Below are 26,439 nucleotides of genomic sequence, written 5' to 3' on the forward strand. Positions count from 1 at the left end.
TGCTGGGATTGCTGCGACAGCGATGGGTGGGTGGGACGTCACCTGCTCAGAGCGCCTTGGAGCCAGCGGACCTCAGAGCCAGGCTCTCCGCGATGGGCTCCCTAGTGGCGGCGGTCTGGAGGGTGCTCCATCCCAGCTCTCTCCTGCTGGGTGCGGTCGTCTTCCTGCTCCTTGCCAACTTCTTCAAAAACCGGCTCCCAAAGAACTACCCGCCCGGGCCCGCGCGGCTGCCCCTCCTTGGGAACTTCTTCCAACTGGACTATAAGCAGCCGCACCTGTCCCTTCAGAAGGTAGGAGCAGGCACAGGTGCTGGGTGGGGTCCTGACCCTGACCTGAAGGCAGGACCGTGGCGGGGACCCAGGGAAGGAGAGCAGGGAACCTAACTGCAGTAACTAATGTGTCCTGCATATTTGGAAGTTGCTGAGAGAGTAGGCCTTAAAAGTTCGCATAGACGAGGCTTTAGTTCATTCACTTTAATAGCTATGTAGTTTTCTGTCATTACACCACATTTTTTTAAAACTGTGGTATAATTGACATAGAACATTGTATTAGTTTCAGGTGTACAACATAATGATTCCATATTTGTATACACCTAGGAATGATCACCACAGTAAGTCTCGTTAGTATCTGTCACCACGCATAGTTACAAAATTTTTTCTTGTGATGTGAACTTTAAGATGTACTCACAGCAACTTTCAGTTATGCAATAGAGCGTTATTACCTATAGTCAGGATGCTGTGCCTTACGTCCCTGGGACTTACTACTTTATAGCTGCAAGTTTGTACCTTTGACCCCCTTCACTCATTATGCCAACTTCTCACTTTTCACTCTCTGTTCCCAGTACACCCTGAGGTCGCCAGTAAACTCGAAGGCCCTGGAGCCACCTCAGGGTCTTGTCCTGGAATCTTACACAATGCCTGGAAAATTCCCTCCCCCACTCTATAGCTTCCTCACTTTGGCTGCATTCCTTCAGCTCCAAGTCATTTTCCTTTCCTGAAAGACAGGGAAATTCATTACTGCCCTGGAGCACTTGTGAGATTAAATAAGATAAAATATGAAAGGTGCTCACCATGGTACCCAGTGAGCATGGCCGCTGTGACCAGCGGTGCCATCCTCCGGCACATACCCGCACTCCGGTCCTCTCCATCGCCAGGAGCGCACACCATGTCTTTCTGCACACAGAGCGCCTTCATTCCTCCAGGCATTCCTCCAGGCGCCAGGTACCAGAAAACAAAGTGCTGTTCACATGGCTGCCCTCCTTCTCCCTCACAGCACTCTTGGAGGGAGGGAGGCTCCAAAAAGTGAGGCTGTTTTCTCAGGAGCCCAGAGCTGGAGACCAGAGAGCTAAGGTTCACACACAGTCCCAGAGCCAGACGGCTTTTCTCACACCAGGCCCCAGCCGGATAAGGAACTTTCTGTCTTCTCACACGTGTTGAGAAAGGAAGTGTTCTCCTTGGCGTAAATGATATGATTTACTGAAAAGTCCATGCTTGTCAACAACAAAACATACATTTAAAAATGAAAAGAATAAAAAAGTCCGTGCTTGCTACACCAGATGTGCAGTACATGGGTCTCAGCCATCCTGGTTAGTTACGTGTACTGAATTCTGAGGTTAGAGACCTTGTTTATTTTATTGAAGCGATATCTTCATAACTCACTTCAGGACAAGGCTAGATGCTCACTCAGTTCTTACCGGCTTACTCTGAATGAATGTTTTATAAGGTATGTCCATGCTCAGTAGTAGTGACTTGCACCCAGGCCCGGTTGAGAGGAGGAGGAGAGGAATCAAGGCATACACCAGGCCCTCCATACAGCCCCCAGCTCCACATCCGTTCTTTCCTGGACACAGAGATATGCGTGCTCAACTGTGACTGTTTACTTTTCAGTATGTGAAGAAATACGGGAACCTTTTCAGCATGGAGTTTGGTGCCTGGTCTTCAGTTATAATAACTGGATTGCCCTTAATCAAAGAAGCCCTTGTCCACCAGGGCCACAACATTTTGGACCGTCCCATGTCCCCTGTTCGAAAACGGATCTTTAAGACAAATGGTAAGCTTCTTGACCAATGTTGGATGTGGATGTCTTAATATTTTTAAGGCTTGTTAGCCATGCCTCTGACTGTAATTCTCCAGCACTCCCCAGAGACCAAGCCCATTATAGAACTCCTAAAGGGTGTCCCAAAATTCACGCAAGAAGTAATTTTGATAGAAAACACAGGTTTATAATTAAAAATTGTAAATTTTTTATTGATTCATAAAGTATACAGTATAGGGTTATGTATGGAATAGAAATATATCGGGTAAATGGCCTCCACGGCACAAAAACACTGGATTATCATGTCGCGATAGCGAGCACCATTAACTGTTATTGCCTGAGCAACCGCATTTCGGTCATGGAAAATTTCAACAAAAGAGTGCGTATGTGCCAGCAAAGCCGTGGAGGAGGCCATTTACCCGATATGCTATTCCATACATAACCCTATACTGTATCCTTTATGAATCAATAAAAAATTTACAATTTTTAATTATAAACCTGTGTTTTCTATCAAAATTACTTCTTGCATAAATTTTGGGACACGCTTTACTTTAAAGAAAGCTTGATGCTCACATTTCCCCATGAAGACACTCTCAGAGGATGAAGCAGGGCCAGTCCTAATGACGGGAATTTGGAAAAACAGCATCTTCCGTGTGTGGTGTGCGGTGTGCATTCACTCACTCTGGATGCTTTGATAAACACGTAACCCTTCCTTCCATGTGAGCAGAGGAGGCAGCGATATGTTCGCTCTTTCTGGCTTCCCACTGCCAGTCTCTTCCCCTAGGAACGCGGATGTGCCTCTGCTTCCTTCTGCTGCTTTTGTGATTTCTTCTTCTTGCCTCTAGTTCCTTATGCTTTATCATTAAGGTGTCCACAGGGCATCTCAAGCCTTCCAGTCTATGTTAGATCAGTTTGGCATAAATAGTTTAAATGATCATTAAATAAAGTGAAACATTTAAAAATCTAAATGAAAATGTGTTGCTCTACCAGAGCACCATATTTTTCAAGTGCTCCCCAAGTCCTCTTTGAAATAGTTTACTGCTTCTCTCTCCATCCATTTACTCTATTTATTATCTGCAATGTGAAGCACAGTGCAAGGCACCAGTGATACAACAATGAGCAGAACAGATAAAATCCATGTTCTTATGTAAGTCAAATTCTATTCAGAGAGAAAGACTATCAACTATCCGTAATAATTTAAAGCCTTTATGTAGATGAGGGCAGATGCACTTACTAGGGGTATCTAATCTAGTCCTGAGATTCAGGAAAAACAAATGTAAGTAAATGACAGTTAATTTAATAAAGTGAAGAAGCAATCAGGCAGAGGGACTAGAATATAAAAAGTCCCTGAGGTGAGGAGGACAGTGAAACTGAGGAAAGGAAAAAGTGGCCAGTGTAGCAAGCACAGAGACTCAATGGAATAATTAAATGGAGATGAAGCTGCTGAGCTTGGCCTGGAATAATTTATTCAAGTTCTCAGTAAGGATGTTGTTTTTCATTCTAATAACAATGAAGTTCTTGATGGTTTTCAGTAGAGAAAAGAATCATCATATTTACATTTTAAAGCCTTATTTGGGTTGCAATGTAGAGAATAAAATAAAGGAAGCAAGAGACTGGTGCAGCATTTTAGGTTAGAGCAGTGGTCGGAAAACTGCGGCTCACAAGCCACATGCAGCTCTTTGGCCCCTTGAGTGTGGCTCTTCCACAAAATACCAACTTCTGCGCATGGGCCACGAAATTTCAATCGCACTGTACGTGCACACCCGCACGTGGTATTTTGTGGAAGAGCCACACTCAAGGGGCCAAAGAGCTGCAGGTGGCTCGCGAGCCACAGTTTGCTGACCACTGGGTTAGAGAAAGTGGTTGCTTGGACCAGAGAGGTGGCAAGAAAGGTCAGTAGATTAAAATGGGACAGTGGCAGAGAAGATACATGGATTTAAGGTATTCAGGAGGTAAATCCTAAGACATGATGACCAGAGGGAGGGACACTGGAGGGAGACTGACGTGTTGAGGCAGACCCCCAAATGGGTGGAGTGATGGAAGGAAGGAACATTTGGAGGACAAGGTGTGTGGTTAGGCTTGGGTGGGGAGTTGCATGGAGAAAAGCATAAATTCAATCACGGACAGGCTGAGATTGAATGCTAAATTGGCAAAGTCAAGCAGACACCTGTATATCTGTGTCTGGAGCTCAGGGACAGAAATAGAGGGTCACTGTCAACAGACGTTAGTGTAGTGAGATGTAGTGAGATGTCCCAGGAATGGAGTAAGGGTACGAAGAGAAGACTTCACCTTGAAGAACTCCAGCATTTCAGAACTTGGTAGGAGATAAACTAGCCAGAGTTATGGGAAGCTCTCTGCTTTCAGAGATTAGGGGACAATTCTGGAGAGTGCAGTGCCCTGAGAGGAGAGAGTTTCAGGAAGAAAGGGTCAGGTGCTGCTGAAAGACCAAGTAAGGTGAGGTTGCAAAGCATCCCTGGATTTTCCGGCGAGGAGGGCCATTTCATGGAGATGGTGGAGGCCGGAGCCAGGGGTGAAAAGGAATTGAAGAGTGAGTGCTCTGGAAGTGCAGAGGTGACAGGAGCATGTTATGAAAGAAAGGATGGTCTGTTGAACACAACAAGATGTTGTCTTTGCCTTTGCCTGCACAGGATATCCACTCCTCTGCTTTCTTCAGGCATGTACTCATCTATTAAGGTCCAGCAAAGCCTTGCCTCTTTACAGACCTGGGTTTTCTCCCCTGGGACTGCATTGTTAGTATGCAGCGTAACATAAATACATAAATCTACCTTTGTGGCTGGCAGTCAAAGCGTGGGCTGGGCACTCAGGGATGCACACTTGAATGCCTGTTCAGCTGCTTAATACCTCTGTGTATGACGTTGCACACGTTACCTTATCCCTTGTGCCTCCGTTTTCTCATCAGCAAAAGTGGGAAAGGGGGTGATAATTGTATCTACCTCAGATTTCCTGTGAGTAAGAAATTACGTAATGCATAAAAAAATGCGCATGTGCCTGGCCTTGCAAACCATCAGTACATGTTGGCAGTTACATTCATTGCTCTGGGAGGGCTCTTCTGAATACTTTTCCCTGCCTAATGCCCTTTCCCCTTCTGCCATCTGATGCAAGTCCCTGTACCCATTGTTGGCTTTCTTTTGTTCAGGCTTAATCATGTCCAATGGCCAGGAATGGAAGGAGCAGAGAAGGTTCACCCTGACAACACTGAGGAACTTTGGTTTAGGAAGGAAGAGCTTAGAGGAACGCATGCAGGAGGAGGCCTACCACCTCAACCAGGCGATAGAAGAGGAGAACGGTGGGTAGATTTCCTAGGTCAGCTGCTGGAGACTGTGGCTCATTCATTCACTGAACAGATACTAGTTAGTACTTACATGCCTGTCCTGTGCCCAGCAGTGTGTTAGGCACTAAGGATATAACTGTACAACTAACCATGGCCTTGTGCTCATGGAGCGCTAGAATTAAGCAAAAGAAGACAGGCATTAAAGACATTACTGATTATGCCCTGGCCAATGTTGCTAAGTGGTTAGAGCATCGGCCCATGCACCAAAGGATCATGGGTTCGACTCCCAGTCAGGGGCACATGCCTGGGTTGGGGGTTTGCTCCCTGTTCCCTGGTCGGGGCACGTGCAGGAGGCAACCAGTTGATGTGTGTGTTCTCTCTCTCTCTCTCTCTCTCTCTCTCTCTCTCTCTTCTCCCCTCCCCCCCCCCCCCCTCTCTGAAAAGCAATAGAAAAAGTATCCTCTGGTGAGGATTAACAAAATACAAAAGACATTACTGATTTTTTTTTTTTTTTTGAGAATAAAGCAAGTTATTCAAGTGGAGGAAAGGAAAGAGGCCAGAGCACCGGCACCACTATGAAAGAAGCTAAAGTACAGCCTGCTTCTGGCAGGGTGGATGTGGGCCAACTTGACAGAGTTGTGCTGCTGGTCAGTTAGTTATTGGCAGTTTGTTTCCAAGGATGTGGGTGGGTCAGGGGATTGTCCCCAAACATTGTGGTGTCAAATTCTGACTCCGCCTTCTGTTTGGGAGGGGGGCGTTGTTATTGTCATGTCTCCCAGGACCATACAGGAGCCTCCAGCCATTAACTGTTTCCCTTTAATCATTCCTGGAAGTGTGGGCTCCAGTGAGAGGATGTCAGCTCCTACTTCCTCAATCCACTTGTCTGGATTTTTTCCTAACTTCTCCTCCTCCCCTTCCCCCCCTCCTGCTCCTCCTTCTCCTCCTCCTCCTCTTCCTCCATCTCCTCCTTCTTCTTGCAGAAAACATAAGAACTCTCCCATGCCATTGTAGAATGTTTTGCCGCTCGTGCAAAATAGGTTGCATGCCTCAGAATGTTTCAACCCTTCTTCTCTCCCCGTTGTGTAGCTGGTAATATGTACATCAGTTCGACATTACTGATTTTAAACACTGGCCATCAGTTTGACTTCCCAGGCATTAAGTGAGCACTTGCTGTCAGATCCCGGGTGGGTGCTATGGCCAGAGCCTCAGATGTGTTTCTGTGCTCGTTATGTCATATGTCATATGTCATGTAGACTCTCAGTAGATAACAGAAACAAACCAAGCTCAAGGGTCCACCTTTTCTTCCACCTCCAGGACAGCCTTTTAACCCTCACTTCAAGATCAACAATGCAGTTTCCAACATCATTTGCTCCATCACCTTTGGGGAGCGCTTTGAGTACCAGGATAGTCAGTTCCAAGAAATGCTGAGGTTGCTGGATGATATCATAGGTATGGAGGTGTCAGTGTGGACCCAGGTAAGGGGTTCTCTTTTCATATCTTGGTTAGGGATATCGGGGCTGATGTCAGACACAGATGTTTTTATAAGCTACACTATAACCTTTTCAAACTGACTTCAACACCAACTTGTTTGAAATCAACTAGTGTGACTCTAGTGTTTTTGGTATTTTAAAATATTTATTATATACAAAGAACATTTCTAACATTCATGTAAAGCAATAAACTTTACATAGCATACACCTGTGCACCTATGTTGTTTTATTTAAAAAGGACAGTAGTGCATTGCCTTTGAGTTCCCCCCATCCCTCATGTCCCTTCCTAAGCCAGCCATCTCAGACCTCCTCTCTCCATCGGCCAGCTGTTTGAGATTCATTTGTGTTAGTTGCCCTTTTTATAAAATTCTGAATAGCATTTCATCTTATGAATATGGCATTGTTTGTCACTCTATTTTCTATTGATATACACTTGGATGGTTTCCAGGTTTTGAATGTTATGAATAAAGCTGCCATATACATTCTAGTACAACTGTTCATGTGGACACATCCATTCATTTCTCTTGCATGTGTAAACCTGGACATAGAAGATGCTGCCTAAAAGTTTCCAAAACGGTTCTACTGTTCACACACCCATCAACAGGATATTATCAATCTAATTTCATAGGGTAAAGACATTTGGGGTTCAAACCTCACCCCTTTCTTGGTGGACCCTGTGCTCCATTTTTGTCCCTGGGGTCTCTGAGTCAGAAACTCTGTTCAGCTTCTTGGTCTTAAACCAGCGCAAGTGTTGAGGTAACCTCTCCGGTATCTAGAAGTGGATTTATTTTTTATTTATTTATGACAAGCATCTTTGCTTAGAGCTTTAAGGCTCCATCGTATCAAAATGGATAAAGAAGTTATCATGCGTCCTAGCATATGAAAAGGCTATAATGAATGTGAGCTATTATTATTATTATCAAAGTTATTTTTGAATTCCTAGTGCTCACTTCGTCATGGTAGTCCCCAACCCAGTGATTCCACTTTTGTTTCTTCCTAATAAGACAGAACCCAGGAAAGGTGAGAGCTCAGAGGGTACCCCGCTGACTTTCTCCAGGGAAAATAAATGCCTGGAACAGTAGGAAGGGGCAGCAGAGGAGGGGGGATAAGCATTTTTTGGAGTCCAAAAATAGACAAGGTGCCTTGATGGACAACTACACATACTTGAACTAAGTTAATTTTCACAACAACCCTTTAAAGATGAAATGAAGCATCCTAGTGTGTGCAGGCAGACATGGCAGTGTGTGAGAAAAGCCTAATAGTGGTCCACTGGCTCTGTGTTAAGTTCTTAATGGATTGCATGTCATTGAGTCACCAGAATAACCCTGAGGCCCACAGGCACCAAGTTAAACAAAAGAGCAACAACTTATATCCTCTTCATTTTCATCCTTATCCTCCTCCTCCTCATCATTATTATTATTATTACTAGAGGCCCAGTGCACAAATTCATGCACAGGAGGGGTCCCTCGGCCTGGCTGATTGGGGCCGGCCAGAGGGAGGGACCACAGTAGGTTGGCTGTGAGAGCGCACTAACCACCAGGGGCAGCTCCTGCATTGAGCTTTAGCCCCCTGGTGGTCAGTGCACATCATAGCTACCAGCCAGTCGTCCGGTCCTCTGGTCGTCCGGTCATAACTATCACTTGGGCTTTTATATATATAATTATATATATATATTTATATTTATTTTATTAAAAAAATATACATATAAATACTATAGCTAGAAAGCAACAGAGCTAATAGCCAAACCCATGTCATGTCTTAGTCTAGGTCAGTGGTTGGCAAACTCATTAGTAAACAGAGCCAAATATCAACAGTACAACGATTGAAATTTCTTTTGAGAGCCAAATTTTTTAAACTTAAACTATATAGGTAGGTACATTGTTATTAACTTAATTAGGGTACTCCTAAGGCTTAGGAAGAGCTACACTCAAGGAGCCAAAGAGCCGCATGTGGCTCGCGAGCCGCAGTTCACTGACCACTGATCTAGGTGATTTTCCATTATGTTATGCTGTCTGTTTCCTATCAGATATTATTAGGGAAAATATATTCAAAAACCAATTTATTTCAGTAAAAATGTCTTACTGTTATGGAGGCAGAGAAATACATACATATATGTGTGTGTGTGTGTGTGTGTATATATATATATATATATATATATATATATATATATATATATATATGTTTAACTCACATATCTAAATCGCTATCTATAATAATAAATGTGTAATATGCAAATTAGACCAGTCATCCTTCCAGATGACCTTCCAGACAAAGTCGGGGCTGCAAGGGAAGCCCAGGTCCTGGGTGCCTGCCAGTGGCTGGAGGGCAGCCTAGGTCACAGATGCTGGTGGCCAGAGGGAAGCCCAGGTCCCGCGTGCCAGACAGAAGCTGATGCCAGCAGCTGGGGGAAGGAAGGTCTACTCTTGCACAAATTTCATGCATCAGGCCTCTAGTATATCTATATAGGGATGGATAGATAGATAGATAGATAGATAGATAGATAGATAGATAGATAAATACCTCTCTCGCACATGTGATAATTGCCATGAAGAAAAATAAAATAGGATAAGGGAATGGAAAGAGAGTGGCAAGGCTACTGCCACTTATAGGATCATTAGGTGAGATCACTCCAAGTAGATGCATTTGAGTGGCACCCTAATGAAGTGAGGGGCTGGAGTTCTAGAGATTTTGGAGGAAGAACCATCTAGGTAGAAGGAATAGCAAATGGAAAGACCTAAAGAGGAACACCCTTGATGTCATTATAGAGACCAATGGGGCTGGACTGGAGAAGATAAGGTGGCAGAGAGTGACAGCAAAGCATGCGACAGGTATATGCAAGGACCCGCTCATGTAGAGCTTCTATGCCCAGAGACTGATGTAGAAGTCATCTCTGCGTGTCATGGGAAATCATTGGAGAATTAATGATCAAAAAGTGAAATGATCTGACTAAACCAGTGATTTTCAAACGTTTTCATCTTATGGCATACACAAGCGAATTAATTACTAAAATTCTATGGCATACCACAAAATACATTTTTTCTGCCGATGTGACAAAAAAAAAATAGGTGTAATTTTATTCATTCACACTGGATGGCTATTGTGTTGGCTGTTGTCATTTTTTTATTTGACAATTTAAGGGAAAATAGGTTAGTGCCCACGACTAAATAGTCAGGAAGTACATGTTTTAAAACTTCTTGTGGCACACCGGTTGAAAACCACTGGAGTAGACCATCCAATGATTACTCTGGCTGTTCTGTCAAAATAGACTGGGAATGGGATTAAGAATGGAATCAGAAAGCCTGCTGGAGGCTATTACAGCACCCAGATAAGAAATGGTGGTTTGTACAAGGATGACAAAGCAGTTGGGGTGGTGAGAAGTGGTCTGAAATGATATACATGGGATGGAGCACTGGCATGCTTTGCTAGGGAGATGAAAAGAGGGATGAGAGCAATCAGAAGGTCAAGGTCTAAGAGTAAGCAAACAAGAGCCGGAAAGAGAATGTTTCTGTTGTCTCATAAAGTGGGATACGGCACCATAGTGTCTTCATGTTCTGTTTTTCTCCATTAGCTCTATAATACCTTTCCACGGATAATGAACTTCCTTCCTGGATTCCACCAAACACTCTTTGGCAAATGGGAGCAACTGAAGTTGTTTATTTCTCGTGTGATTGAAAACCACAAGAGGGATTGGAATCCCGAAGAACCAAGAGATTTTATCGATGCATACCTCAAGGAAATAGAAAAGGTGAGGAAAATTGTTTCCTGTGCTTTGTTTTTGAAGAACCAATGGGGATGTACAGGTTTCCTCTTGATGCTGTAACAAGTTAACTCAGTGGCTTACAACAACACAGACTTTTAGCTCACAGCTTTGGAGGGCTTAAGTCTGAAACTAGTTGGACTGGGCTCAAGTCAAGGTGTTGGCAAAACTGGCTTCTGTGAGGGCTCGGGGGGAAAATCCGTTGCCTTGACCTTTCCAGCTTCTAGAGGTCGCCTATATTGCTTGGCTCATGGCCCCGTCCTACATCTTCAAAGCCATCCGTGTAGCATCTTCTCTGTTACCTTCCTTACATCTTCTCCTTACAACCCTCTGGCCTCTTGTAATTGCATTGGGCCCATTGGGATTCTCCAGGATCATCTTCCCAAACCAAGACCCTTAACTTAATCATATCTATAAAGTTCCTTTTCCCATATGACATCCACAGGTTTCAGAGATTAGACATGACATCTTTGTGAGTCATTATTCAATTTACCACAAGGGAGTAAAAATAGAGGCAGAATTTCATAGAGTGTAAGAGTAGCATTAACTCAGGATGGATGACGCAATTAGGAATAAAGATATGGGTTCAATGGTATTTGGCTTGAGGTCTTGGGAATGCACACACAAATGCTGCCTTTTCTTCTTCTATTCTCTACCCTCCATATTTGAAGGAACTATATGAAAAAGGAAAAATAAGAATTGAACCTCAAAACTTTGTTTTATTATTATATGGACCTGTGCCCAATGATCTACCCCTACAAGAAAAGCTGAGTGCGTGGGAGAGTTTATCCTCAAGGACTGAGTAGGACCCTATATTGTCCACTTTCTGACATTATAGGAAAGAAATAGGGGTGGGGAGCCAAATTAGATGTGTAGTATTTAACACTGTAATTCTTCTGATTAATAGACTTTGTATCAGTGTCATCATTTTTTTAAACTTTTTTTATTGAGTTTTTACAGAGAGGAAAGGAGAGGGATAGAGAGTTAGAAACATCGATGAGAGAGAAACATCGATCAGCTCCCTCCTTCACACCCCCTACTGGGGATGTGCCCACAACCACGGTACATGCTCTTGACTAGAATCGAACCTGGGACCCTTCAGTCTGCAGGCCACCGAGCCAAACCGGTTAGGGCTCATTTTTTATTATCACATTAGTTGTTACTCCTGTGGAAGTTGGCAGAGTGATGAATTTCTTTCCCATCCCCTCTCTTATTTCACTGTATTGGCATTATATTAATAGAAATATTGATTTCTACTCAGAGGAGGAAACTTCATGTGCTATATGGGATCACACATTAAGAGGAATGTTGAGAAATTAAAGCTCTCAGAAGAAGGTGGTAAAAATGATGAAATGCCATGAAGAATGATTTTTAGAATCAGAGAGTTTTCATATGGAAGGAAAAGATTTACTGAGAGATATACAACTTGTTGCACATAGAACAAATTCAGTTTATTCTTTCTGGTATCAGTATAAACATTTGTTGAGTATTTGCCATGTGCCCTTTGCCTCTTACATGATTCATAATGTTATCTTCATGGGTGTGTTTTGATATTTTTATTATATAAGATGGGAAACTGAAGCAGGGAGGATAAGTAACTTACCCTTTGTCATATAAATAGTGAATGGGGTGGCTAATATTTGAACCCAAGTCTGACTCTCCACTGTACTAACAGCTTCTCCCAAATTATAGGCATAAAAAATCATTGTCTTGATTTTCATTCACCCAAACTAAGAAACATTTCCAGCCCTTGGGGTAGGACTATGCTAACAATATTGTTGTGATAAGACTGCCTCCCAAGGAGACTGAAGGCAGAGCCTTTCTCTGGGGCTCTTTCCTCCCATCTGTCTCCCCAGGATGAAGCCTCTATGCATTGTGGCCACCAAGAACCCTAAATAAACTAACAAACATGGTGCTTTCTAGCATAAGGATGATGATGCTTCCAGTTTCAATGAGGAAAACCTCATCTTCAGTACCCTGGACCTCTTCTTTGCTGGAACCGAGACAACTTCGACGACGCTGCGCTGGGGTCTGCTTTACATGGCCCTCAACCCAGAAATCCAAGGTGAGCAAGCCTGGGCCAGGACACAGCAATGCCTCCTGGGCACACTGCCCCAAAGTTGGGAGCAGAAGATAGCATGGCGGAGAGGAAAGGTAGGCAGGACAGTCACCAGGCCATGTGGACTTGAGAACAGGCACGTTCTTCATGTTTTCTGTCCTGACTGTAATGGAGCCACGTCATACAAATATAATAAGAGTCCCTGCACTCAGGAAACTCTACTAGGAAAAACAGTGAAGTTAATTGTACATGGAAATTGTACAGTGTACAATTGTACATTGGTGAGTTCCAGGAAAGTTACATTCTCACAAGAAATCTGGTCTTAGGGGAAGTTAGATGTCAGACAACACAGAAAGGAAGGAAGGAAGGAAGGAAGGAAGGAAGGAAGGAAGGAAGGAAGGAAGGAAGGAAGGAAGGAGGGAGGGAGGGAGGGAGGGAGGGAGGGAGGGAGGGAGGGAAGGAAGGACAGAAGGACGGAAGGAAAAGGAGAGGGAGGGGGGAAAAAGACCTGTTCCTAACCTCTCCTTTTAGGTTGTCTTGCATTGCTCTATAGAAAATGTTTAAACTTCTTACTTTGATATGTCATTCCCTCTGCTGTGCCTCTTACTTCCTGTCCAGCCTCAACTCACCCACCCTGCATGGGGGCCTCATTAAATTACCTGTCATTTTCTTTGCATTGTCGTTATTTGTGACTGTGTCATTGCACCTGTTTTTCCTCCTACAAGAATGTATTTTCCTAATTTTTCTACTTGGCAAACAACTAGCTCTGCTTGAAGAATCTGTTCAACACCACCTCTCATGTTTTCCAATCCTCTAGAAAATTAGTAGCATTCTCTTTCTCTAGAGATGACCTGATGCCCCTCCGTAACTGTGTTATTGCTTATTATTTGTACATCTTCCCCACAAACTGTAGTCCATTCAGTGACAGTGACTGTTATAATCAGTTTTCTTCCTCCAGGTCCCAGAATAGTTTGAGCACATGAGAGATCAGATTTGTTATGATACAATTTTTTAAACTCTCAGTAACAGTTTATTAAAGGGATATAAAATTTATTTAGTGGATCAAGACTTTTTTTGTTGTTGTTAATCCTCACCTGAAGGTATTTTTCCATTGATTTTTAGAGAGAGTGAAAGAGGAGAAACAGAGAGAGAGAAACATCAATGTGAGAGACACATTGATTGGTTGCCTCCCTCATGCTCCCCGACCAGGGCCAGGGATCAAGCCTGCAACCGAGGTACATGCCCTTGATCAGAATAAAACCCAGGACCCTTCAGTCTGGGGACTGATGTTCTATCCATTGAGCCAAACAAGCTAGGTCATTTTTTTTTTTTTGGTAAAATAAAAATAGAATAGAAAAGATCAGAGTGCTTTCCATGTAGTACTATGGGTAAGTTTGTTCATGCAACTCTCTTCTCTCTCTCTCTCTCTCTCTCTCTCTCTCTCTCTCTCTATATATATATATATATATATATATATATATATATATATATGGTGTGTATATATTTATGTATACTTGAGTCATAATGCAAAATGCCTTTGCAACTGTGAATTACATATTTTTAAAAGTGTAAAAGCTACCTAGTTAGGATACAGACTTAGCTTCTATAGTAGAGGCTCCAAAATAATAATGGTTAAGCTGATAGATGTTTACACCCATGTTCATAGCAGCATTATTCACAAAACACTAAGAGGTGGAAATAACCAAGTGTCCATCGATGATGAACAGATGAAAATGTAGAGTATAGTGGAACATCATTCAACCTTAAAAAGGAAGGATATTCTGACACATGCTTAAACATGGGTAAACCTAGAGGCTATTATGCTAAGTGAAATAAGGTAGTTACACACACACACATACACCCTCACATGCACACACACACACAAAATACTGCATGATTCCACTTATATGAGGTATCAAGAGGAGTCAAATGCATAGAAACAGAAAGAAGACTGCTACTTGCCAGAGGCTGGGGAATAGGGGGAAATGGGGATTTGTTGTGTAATGAATACAGAGTTTCACTTTCACACGTTAGAAAACTTCTGAAGATTGGCTGGCTGCATCATAATGTGACTATTCTTAACACGATTTAACTATACACTTAAAAAGGTTAAAATGATACATTTTATGTGTATTTTACCATGATTAGAATGTTGGGTTTTTTCTAAAATATGTTTTATTGATTTCAGAGAGGAAGGGAGAGGGAGAGAGAAATAGAAACATCAATGATGATAGAGAATCATTGATCGGCTGCCTCCTGAATGCCCCCTACTGGGGATGGAGCCCGTAACCCAGACATGTGCCCTTGACCAGAATCGAACCTGGGACTCTTCAGTCCGCAGGCCAAAGCTCTATCCACTGAGCCAAACCAGCTAGGGCTCTAGACTGTTTTAAATGGACCGTAAAAACATATGTAGAAGTTTATATAGCAAATTTGAACTGCACTCTACAGAGCCCTTTGGGTTCCAAGCTCTCTCCATTGTGTTCTGATATATCTAAAATAATTTTCTTATTGGCACCATCAAATATGTCTCCCCAATGAGAAGGGAAGAAGGGTTCAAAAGCACCTACCCTTCTTTTAAGGGTATGTTCCAATTATTAAACATTCCTCCTACACACTTTCTATTGGTCAGAACTTAGTCACATGGTCACACGTAGTAAAAAGGGAATCTGGAATATGTAGTCTTTGGCTGAGTAATCAGGTATCCAGCTAAAATATCAATTATTGTAAAAAAAAGGTGGGGGGACAGATATTGGGAGACAATTAGCAGTTTCTATCATTTGTTGGGTGTTCACCTAAATCAGTTAATATAAATTTCAAACTATCCTTAAGATGAAAATAGATTTAGCCTCACTTAATAAGAAGAGGAAGCTGAGGCTCAGTCTAAGTAACTTGCAGCATAATTTTGTAGAGCAAAAGCTTACAACTAGAATTGTTTTATTCCAGGGCCCGCTTTCCACTCTTATTACCTCCTTGACAAACAGGAGTCCATGGAGCCTACTATAACTTTAGCATTTTGATCCTAGTTATTCCACTCCTTAGCTTCACAAGCTCAAGGAAAGGTATAGTATGCAAGAACTTTCTTTTCTTTTTTATAGTTTTTATTTTATTTTTTTAAATATATTTTATTGATTTTTTACAGAGAGGAAGGGAGAGAGACAGAGAGTCAGAAACATCGATGAGAGAGAAACATCGATCAGCTGCCTCCTGCACATCTCCTACTGGGGATATGCCCGAAACCCAGGTACATGCCCTTGACCGGAATCGAATCTGGGACCCTTCAGTCCACAGGCCGACGCTCTATCCACTGAGCCAAACCAGTTTTGGCAGTTTTTATTTTCAACATATAGAATTTACTACAGAAAGATGTAGCAAAGGTGTAGGGGTCTTTTTCTTTATTGATTAAGGTATTACATATGTGTCCTTATTGCCCCATTGCCCACCCACACCCCCACTCATGCCCTCACCCCTCTGTTGTCTGTGTCCATTGGTTAGGCCTATATGCATGCGTACAAGTCCTTTGGTTGCTCTCTTCCCCTTACCCCCACCCTCCCCTACCTTCCCTCTAAGGTTTGACGGTCTGATCGATGCTTCTTTATCTCTGGATCTGTTTTTGTTCATCAGTTTATGTTGTTCATTATATTCCATAAATGAGTGAGATCATGTGATATTTATCTTTTTCTGACTGGCTTATTTCACTTAGCATAATGCTCTCCAGTTCCATCCATGCTGTTGCAAAGGGTAAGAATTACTTCTTTTTTACCACAGCCTAGTATTGCATTGTGTAGATGTACCACTGTTTCTTAATCCACTCACCTGCTGATGGGCACTTAGGCTGTTTCCAAATCTTAGCTATGGTAAATTGTGCTGCTATGAACATAGGGGTGCATATATCCTTTCTGATTGGTGTGTCTTGTTTCTTGGGATATATTCCTAGAAGTGGGATCACTGGGTCAAATAGGAGTTCCATTTTTTGTTTTTTGAGGAAATTCCATACTGTTCTCCACAGTGGCTGCACCAGTCTCCATTCCTACCAGCAGTGCACGAGGGTCCCTTTTTCTCTGCATCCTCACCAGCACTTGTCATTTGTTGATTTGTTGATGGTAGCCATTCTGACAGGTGTGAGATGGTACCGCATTGTCATTTTTGATTTGCATCTCTCGGATGATTAGTGACTTTGAGCATGTTTTCATATTTCTCTTGGCCTTCCTTATGTCTTCTTTCAAAAAGTATCTATTTAGGTCCGTTGCCCATTTTTTGATTGGATTGTTTATCTCCCTTTTGTTAAGTTGTGTGAGTTCCCTGTAAATAAAAACTTTTTTTTCTTTTCAAGAAAAAGTGCAAGCTGAGATCGACAGAGTGATTGGCCAGTCGCAGCAGCCGAGCACGGATGCTCGGGAGCTCATGCCATACACCAATGCCGTCATCCACGAGGTGCAGAGAATGGGAAATATCATCCCCCTGAATGTGCCCAGGGAAGTAAACAATGCCACCACCCTGGCTGGATACCACCTACCCAAGGTAATGAGGGACTCCAGCTTCTGATCTTAAAGCTTATTGCTTTAAATGGTAGGAATCTGAACTTGGAAAGTGACAGATTCTTGTCCTAGGGAATCACTTTAATGGGGAGAGATATTATGCTTGTTTCAATATCCTTTATTTTTCTTCTGGTGTGGTCTTTAGAACGTTAATTCAACTAGGGTACTAATACTTATTATGGAGAGGAAGGGGGACTCCTAGATCAAATACGTCTAGGCAAAGACTGGCTTTTCTTTGCTGTGGGATTTCTTAGTGTTTTTTCTATGAAAGGAGAATTGTGAATCTTTGTGGAGATGCAGCTGAATTTGCATGGAATCTTCTTCTTGGCCTTGGTAGAGCATCTCACAGGACTAGGGAGTTGCCAGAGTCACTTTAGAAAATTTTGCTTCACAATCCTAGGTCTATAGAACATTAAAATATAAAGGCACAACTGAGACCATCTGGGCCAACATCACATTAATGCTGGTGTTTTGCTGGGGTCCAACCCCAGCAGGTCCAGGGGTTCCCAAAGGTGTAGATGGAGTCGGCGAAGACTATCCACCCTCTTCCTATGGTGGAGTCCTATCCATCCCGAGTGCGGGGGGGCTTACCTAAGGGTCCCTGTTCAGGCGCCAGATGCTGGGGTCCAACCCCAGCAGGTCCAGGGGTCCCCAAGGGTGTGGATGGAGTCGGCGAAGAAGGAATGACACGGAGACAGCGTTCAGTTGATCAGCAGCCTAGCCAAGATCTCTAGCCAAGTTCTGGTCAGGATCTCCAGCGAAGTTCTTGTTAGGCTCTCCAGCCAGGTTCTGTGTCCATGTTCCCTTGCTAGGTTCTCCAGCCAGGTTCTCCAGGTTCTCCAGCCAGGTTCTGTAGGTTCGTTCCCTCGCTAGGTTCTCCAGCCAGGTTCTGTCCAGCTTCTTCAGCCTGGTTCAGTCACCAGGTTCTAGTCAGGTTCTCTTGCCATGTTCTATCCAGGTTCTGTAGCCAGGTTCTGTCTCTAGGTTCTGTGGCCAGTTTCTGTCCAGGATCTTTTGCCATGTTCTCTCGCTAGGTTCTGTCTCTAGGTTCTGTCTCCAGTTTCTGTCCAGGATCTTTTGCCATGTTCTCTCCAGCGAAGTTCTTCTGTCTCTAGGTTCTGTGTAGGTTCTGTGTCTAGGTTCTGTGTGTAGTTTCTGTGTCCTGTTGTCTTGCTACATCTGTATTTATACCAGTTGATTCCAATCCTATCAATCTCTATTCCAAAGGTTAGGGCGTTTCTTATCTCCATTCCAGGGAGTAAAGATTATGTAGCTTAAGCATGATTGTTCGTAGTTAAAGTGATTAATTACCCGCCTGGCACTTAGTTAAGGGGTTTAATTCCCTCCCTAACTTCAGGGGAAAATCCCTACCTGGGGAAACCACCTTTCTCAGAGAGGTGACCTTGGTTAAAACACATAGTGCCAAGAAGGTGAGCAAACATATTAAGAACAGTATGCCATATATGCCAGGTCCCTTGAAACAGCAAGGATGGACCGGCTCCCGGCAGTGTTTCTAACGTAATATCCTGAAAGGTGTTTTTTCAGCTTTGACTTGTAGCCCTGTGGTGGGAGAAACCAACCCAAGTGTGTGCAATATTAAGTATTAGAAAAGGAGAGGAAGAACACACACTTGTTAAGCAGTAATTATGTTCCAGGGACTACATAGTTTCTTTCGAAATATCTTAATGGGTCCTCAGAATAAGTCTGTTATTTCTATTTTATAAACTGGGAAGTAAGGTCTCATCGCGATTCAGCTTGTGTAAGGTCCCTCAACTACAAAGTGACAAGAGTTGGGTTCAAGAACCAGATCCGTTCTGATCCCTGGACTCATCTTTTTTGTACTGTATCATGTTCTCTACACAGGAGTTGTTTGACTTTGACCTTAAAAGGGTCTTCTTGCAATTGCTCTCAATTCATCCCTGTTTAATTCTGTGTCCTCACAAAGGAAATTCTGATCTCACTCTGCCCACCAGGCTTATGATCTCAGCAGACATCTCTCCCATGCCCCCTAGTGCCTTCTCTGCACACTGCACCTTTACAGCTCACTTGTTTTCTCACCACTTTGGTCAACTTCTGTGGGTCCATTCCAGTTGTCTATGTCCCTCTGCATATGTCGTACCTGGAGACGAACTTAAGAGGCAGGACCAGGGGGGATTTCCCATTGTACACGTTTTGGTCATTGTCCCTGCAGTCAGGAAAAGCCGCTATACCTGCAGCTATTGTATTTATGATTTCTTGCCAATTGACCATGTTATAGGTGAAGGCTGAGGTCGAAATCATGTCACAGGTGCTGTTTGCATTTTTATAGCAATTCATGTAAGCTCCAGGAACCATCCCAGCTCTTCCACTTACTCTTTTTAAAATAAATATTTTATTAATTTTTTACAGAGAGGAAGGGAGAGAGATAGAGAGTTAGAATCATCCATCAGCCGCCTCCTACACACCTCCTACTGGGGATGTGCCTGCAACCAAGATACATGCCCTTCACCGGAATCGAACCTGGGACCTTTCAGTCCACAGGCCGGCGCTACCACTTATTTTTAACATCCACTTTAATGACCATCCTGGGAACTGAGAGATCTAAGTGACTAAGTTGTAGAGGCTAAGCTGCCATGGCTTTGATGTCAAGTAGACCTAATAGAAACCGTGGCTCTACCTCCTCCATTATATGACTCTGGGCACATTATTTAACCCCTCAGAGCTTCAATTTCTTTAGTTGTAAAATGCACTAAGCCTACCTCACAGGTTGAAGTAAAATGAGGTCATGCATGTCAAATGTTAAATCTAGTGCTTAGTATAGAGAGTACTTAACATAACAGTTATCCTTTATTAATTCAACAAATGTGCATTAAGCATCTGAAATGCTCAGGCCTGGGAAAATAACCATGCAAGTACGTACTTAGAAACCATGACAACTGCCCCGCTGAAAAAACTCCCACATCTCTGTAAAGATGCAGACTGGATGGAATGGGGGTAATAGCAGGAGTGGTCAGAGGAGGCTTCCAAAGGAAGTGATGTTTGAGGTGAGGGCAGCAACATGCTTAAGAGTTAGGAGGAAAGGCATTAAGACACTGAAAACAACGTTTTAAAAGGTACGAAATGAGGGGAACCGAGCTGTTTGAGCAGCTGAAAGAAAGCTGATGTAATGGGAGTGCAGGCAGAGACACAGTAGCCCAGACAGAGGTCAGGCAATGGTTCTGTCACCCAAGAGCAATGGGAAGCTGGTGAAGGGTTCTATCAAGTTCAAGACTGGTGGGTGGGTAGGTGGGTGTGACACGATTAAACCTTATTTGAAGCTCACTGGGCTTTCAGAGTATGGAACAGATTGAAAGGGGGAAGAGAGGATGTAGGGCATAGTAGCCAGCTATTATGAGTATAGGCAAGCAAGGGGTAGCCAGGAGTAAGATGGCAACAGTGGGCATAGAATGGAGGTGACAGAATTAAGAGAAATTTAAAGTAAGACTGACCAGCCTCACTGAAGGCTCAGTGGGGGAAAGGGAGGCATTAAGGAGGACTCTTGCGTTTCTTGATATGTACCTGTTGAATAGTGGTTCCTTTTACTGGATGACCGGATTCTATTATTAAACCTAGGCAGTAGAGTAGACATTGGAGGGAAGAGAATGGAGAAATAGGGATGAATGAGACGTTGTTTACCTTGCTGGAACTGCCATGGTCACCACTTCACTGAGCAGCTGGGTTGACTTTGGTACAGTACTGACTGGCAAAGCTCTATATTATTCTCTCATTGGTGCATGCATGTCTGCTTCCAGGTCCTACACTGATTGGTCCCTGCAGAGAACATCCATATTGCAGTCAAGAGTAGCCATACTTCCCTAGGAAATTCCCAGCAGGCATTTGCAGTCCATCATTGCAAGTTGTACCATGGCAAGGAGGTTGGGGGTGGGGAACTGGGCTCAGAAGACAATGGGTTTTGGAGGGTGAGGATATGGTCAGGCCCTGGCTTGGGAGCAGGGGACTTCCAGCCCTCTACATGGGTGTGTTGCATGGGTCAAGCCTTGTCTGAGTCTTTGCTGCCTTCTCCAGGGGACCATGGTCATAACCAATCTGACCGCACTGCACAGGGACCCTGAAGAGTGGGCCACCCCCAACACATTCAATCCAGAGCATTTTCTGGAGAATGGACAGTTGAAGAAAAGGGACTCCTTTCTGCCTTTCTCAATAGGTGAGTTCTACAAAATAAGAGGGTGTGGATCCAGAACTCCTCTCCACCCTCCCTTGCTCCTCTCCCCGTCATCCTTTGCTTTAGCTGGAATGCCTCCAAACAGCCCTGCCCAGCGTGACTTCCTGCTCCAGCTCAGGATTCCCAGGGCTGGCATGGCTCCAGGCTGCCCTTTCTTCCTCAGCCCTTTCTTGGCAGGCAGGGCAGCCTGAAGATTCCAGCTTCACTCTGTTCTGTCCCCCGGAACACTGGGGACAGAGACACAGACCCTGCCTCTTGCTCACAAAAAAAGGTTGGGCATTTTCCATCTTCACAGAATTTCTAAGGGCCACCCATTCACACAGAACTAGAGCCAATTTATAATACAAGGGTGGGGAGGGGCATGGAAAGGGGCTATTTGCTTATCATTATGGGCATCAGGACTGATGCTGAATGCCATCCTTGACTGGATGGGATTCTATTCTATATGTACCCCCTTTTGCCTCTTTACATTTTAATTATGCTGTAAAAGTTTGGTTAATACATTTACAGGGTAGACAACTTAAATGGTGCAAAGGAAGATGCTGTGAAAACTCTCTTATGTTTCCAAGCAGCCAGTTTCAAAGGTTTTTTAAACTCATAACATTGTAAAATGAATAACAAAAATTCTCAGTATATTTCTTAGTGTTGCATTAGGTATGTTTCATGGGTTATTTCCTTAGTTTTGGAAATGTGTCCTGAGCCAGCAGTCAGCCCTGGGCATAGGACAATGAATGAAGCGGATAAAACACCTGATCTCATATAGCTTGTGTTCAGTGCAACTTTACAGGGTCCATACTACTATCGCCACTTTAGAGATAATGAAACTGAGGCTTGAGGGGTCAACTGTGGCATCTTTTACATCTGTCATTGTCTGTTCATATTTCCCTTTTTTACACTTATTTTTTCGTTTTGCATTGAATATGTATTACTTAGGGAGAAAAATTATTACACACACAAGAGAGATGGTGGTAGTGACCAGTGAGGGGTGTTGTAGCCCAAGCAGCGTGAGCAGGGCATTTGTGAAGGGGAGGGGACAGCAGAAGCCTAGAGTGGGTGTCAGAGCACCAGTAAGATGAGGCGGGATCTGCACAGAGTGGCTATGGTACTGATGGGAGATAAGTTATATACACGGGACACTGATCCAATAAGTAAACATATCGAAGATAATGGGGGGAAGTTACAAGCAGAGAAGGGATGATAATAGAATGAACTCTGTGGTGTTGGACTGAAAAAAGAGGTTATCGATACGAACTCAGATTTTTAATAGATTGGTAGGTAGATAGGTAGATACAGAAGTAAATATAGACATAAACATGGATGCATATATATCCTCACATTTAAATATATACTCGTGTTATATACACTAGAGGCTTGGTGCATGAATTCATGCACATTGAAAGGAAATTAGAAGAAATATTTTAATATCGCTATTCGCTTGTCTCTATAATAGAAGTGTCAACTGAATTCATGATTGACAATGACAGATCGAAACACACCTGTGCGATTGGCGCCAGTGAGAACTATATATATTTAGATAAACTTGTTTAATTAGACCTACTTTCTGATTTAGCTAAACTTTTTCCAGCCCAGTGAAGCACCCCAACTTCTCTTTCAGATAATTAATTGTCAGCAACACAGCAGTTAAGTATCAACATGAAGCAGATTATTATTGTAGATCATGCAGGGAGAACAAAGGGTAAAATAAAATTTAACTGCAGCAGTGTTTGACTATATTCTGCGCAGTAAGAAAACCTGAAGTCATTTTCAAGGTCTATCATTTCTTCTTTTCAGTTGGGTCAAGTTTCTAAACTTTCTAAATCTCCATTTTCCAGCTAATGAAAAGAAAATAGGATTCTACCAAGTCTCCTATCTACCTACTCCAGGACTTCTGTGAGGATCAAATGAGATGAGGCATGGGAAAATGCTTCACAGATATTTGGTTAAAGTGTAAAATATTTGCACCTGGCTATAAAGCAAGTCATGTTCCTTGGCTGAAGAAATTCCAAGGAGGCTAGTTGATAGGGAGAGGAAGCCAGGTGTTGCTACGTGACATTATTACCCAGCACCCACTGCTACCATTCAGGCCTGGGCTGTGGGCCACATTTTGAGACATGGGGTCTCGGCAGCGTCGGCTGCGATTTGGTGAGGTATCGCTCTGGGGTGGTGGTGGTGGGGCCTGTGTCCCACTTGGGGGAAGCCGAGTGTTGCTTTGTCGGTGCCAGGTCTGCAGTGCCATTTCTTTGTAAATGGCCAGTGCGCATCACTGCAGCTCCTGCATTGAGCTTCTGCCCCCTTGTGGCCAGTGTGCATTACAGCAACCAGTCAGATGGTCGGAGGGACACTTAGCATATTAGCCTTTTATACATATAGATACTGAGTTGCTCTACCCACTGAAATGCCTGGGAGCAACACCACCTCAATACCAATAAGCATGTCTAATGCCCAGATCTAATCATTATCCACTAAAAGGAACCAGGACTTTTGGGGAAATTGGCTAATTCCAGGTTGGGGAAGGGAAAGCATGAGATAAGCCTGGAACATTTTTTTTTTTTTTTGTCCAAAGTAAGAAAATACCAGCTTGAATTCTCACTTATTAGCCAAACCTAGAGTATCTTGAGATCCAAACACTAATAACAAATTTTAACCCCTTCAATAAAATAGGAATCTGTGAATTCATACCGATATAAATAAATGAGTGCATAAATAAAATAGGGAGAGAGAGCATTTCCTTTAGTAGGATCCTAATAATGTGGAAGGAATGATGAAATTTTAAAACTTCCAATCAGGCAACCATTAGAGTAATTAATAATTTGGGCAAAAAATAGCAAAGGAAACTAGTCCAATGAGGAATGGTTATTAGTCTCAAAGTAGTACTTATCAGTTGCAAAGAGGAAAATAATAATTTTACAGGGGAGAAAGGATAGACACCACCGTAATCAAGTTAAATTCGCCAGTAATGGGGCAAATCAAAAGCATGTTCCACCTGATAGGGTGCAATGAGAAGCAGAAGCCTCCCTTGGGTGGTCCTGCCCCCAGAAATGCATGACCTCCCAACCTGAGTCTAATCATGAGGGAACATGAGAGACATTGACCAAATAATGGGTCTGTCATCTTCAAAGTGCCAAAGTCAGGGAAGTTGAGAAATCTCTTGTGCGACAGCCAAATGCAACTCCTGATACTAAACTGGGTCCCTTGACTAGAGAAAGGACATTATTGGGAGAATGGCAAAACCTGATTGAGATCTGAAGAGAAGATGGTGGGAACTTCCTGATTTGCTGGTTCTGCAGGATAACATCCTTGTTTGAGGGAATTCATCCTGAAGGTTTCATGGGTAACATAGGCAATTTACTCTCAAATAGCTCAGGAAAAATACATTTTTTCAATATCATTCTTGCAAGTTTTCCGTACATTTGAAATTATTTCAGAATAAAAGTTATGATGTGAAAAGTATCACCGTAAAGAATTGTAATACACAAAAAACTATTTTAGTAATGTTACCACCCACAAGACTTATTTAAAAGTCATCTTTTAAACTCTGTTCTTCCAAATTCCTTTTTTTAAATAAGAAACAGGATAAACTTACTGATAAGCTATTGTATAGCTAGAATCTGTATTATCCAGGAGATGTATTAAAACACTTTGTTTTTCTCTCTACAGTATTAAATTATTTAGATTCCACGTGTAGCTCACGCAATATATAAAATAAAATTCCCATGTTAAGCACACATTTCCACCAATGCCTCAAGAAGTTACTTAATTTTCCCCGAATCCCATGTCTAGAAAGTGGGAGGAATAGAACTGGATCTCTGTCGTTCTACCTCTAGTTCTGATCTCACACAACAGGGCCATGTGTGAGCCGTGGAGCAAAGGATGCAGCCTAGGGCCCTGTGCTAGAAGCAAAGGCACTACTGGAGGAAGGACCGGCAGGCCTAAGGCCCGTCAAGGAGGGGGGCTAAAGCAGGTCCAGGGTAGAGAGCCATCCATGTCAGCGAGGTCCCCATCATCAAAGAGGACAATATGAGCAGGGGAAAGAGGCCTTGTACTTTACACACTCTGCTCTGACATTTACTGGCTTATACTTTTGGGTAGTATTCCTTTAAGGTTTTAAAAAAATTAAGTCTTGTTTTCTGCTTCTGTGATTGTTGTTAATTGATTTTTGAGAGCCTGTAGGCTAAACATCCACTTTCTAGGTCAACCAAGGCCTCCCACTTCAATCACTGCCTACAACCTGCACCTCCACCTGCCTGACCCCTGAAGACACTGGAGTGAGTCCTGACATAAGTTGTCTGTGCTTTGCTTAAGCCTGGTGTTGTTAGATTGAATGAGCCTCTGTACAGAAAGCCCAGGGCCTAGCAGGCCCTCCCTCTGTTCAAGATTTAAAAGACTCTAGAGAAGATTTCAATCCCTCTGGGCATCGACACCAGCTGGAAAGATAACTTGTCTTATGTTCTTGTCTTTCAGGAAAGCGGGTATGCCTCGGAGAACAGTTGGCCAAGGCTGAGCTGTTCATTTTCTTCACCTCCCTTTTGCAAAAATTTACCTTTAAGCCCCCAGACAACGAGAAGCTGAGCTTGGAGTTCAGAATGGGCATCACCATCTCCCCAGTAGACCACCGCCTCCGTGCAATTCCTCGGGCATGAGGGCATTGGGGGAGGAGGGGGAAGGGAAAGCAGGAAGAATGGGCATGTGCTCCAAAGGCACGGGGGGCCTGCGCAGAAGGGAGGACCAGAGTGGAAACTGGATTCAAATTCAGTTTTATCTCCTGCAATGTAGCCTTGAACAAATCATGTATCTCTAGAAAACACCCCCAAAGATATTCTTAGAATAAAACCAATCACATCAGGCCTTGAACTTCCTAAATATCTGGGATCTTGCCTTCCATTTCTTTTTCCCAATCAGATCACCCGAGTAGGAGACTGAGAAATTGGCCAAAATACTTCACATAATATGATCAGTCTCCTCATCTGTAAAATGAAAGACTTTGGTGAAGGATCTGAGCTGCACTCCTGCTCTGCTGTCCATGTGTCCTGATTCCAGATGGTGAGGTACTCACACACTCCGTGTGGAA

The 26,439-nt window shown here is 43.2% G+C and overlaps 1 protein-coding gene across 1 annotated transcript; it reads left to right on the forward strand.

Moving 5' to 3' along the window:
• Positions 1-26,231, forward strand: LOC132231009 (cytochrome P450 2J2). Its single transcript, XM_059689381.1, has 9 exons — positions 1-290; positions 1,887-2,049; positions 5,192-5,341; positions 6,641-6,801; positions 10,385-10,561; positions 12,497-12,638; positions 16,966-17,153; positions 21,215-21,353; positions 25,833-26,231. Exons 1-9 carry the CDS (start codon positions 93-95, stop codon positions 26,009-26,011), a joined length of 1,497 nt encoding a protein of 498 aa, XP_059545364.1. The 5' UTR covers positions 1-92; the 3' UTR covers positions 26,012-26,231.
• The last annotated feature ends 208 nt before the right edge of the window (positions 26,232-26,439 follow it).

This window comes from Myotis daubentonii, chromosome 3, assembly GCF_963259705.1.
Source record: "Myotis daubentonii chromosome 3, mMyoDau2.1, whole genome shotgun sequence".
In the NCBI taxonomy this organism is placed as follows: Eukaryota; Metazoa; Chordata; class Mammalia; order Chiroptera; family Vespertilionidae; genus Myotis; species Myotis daubentonii.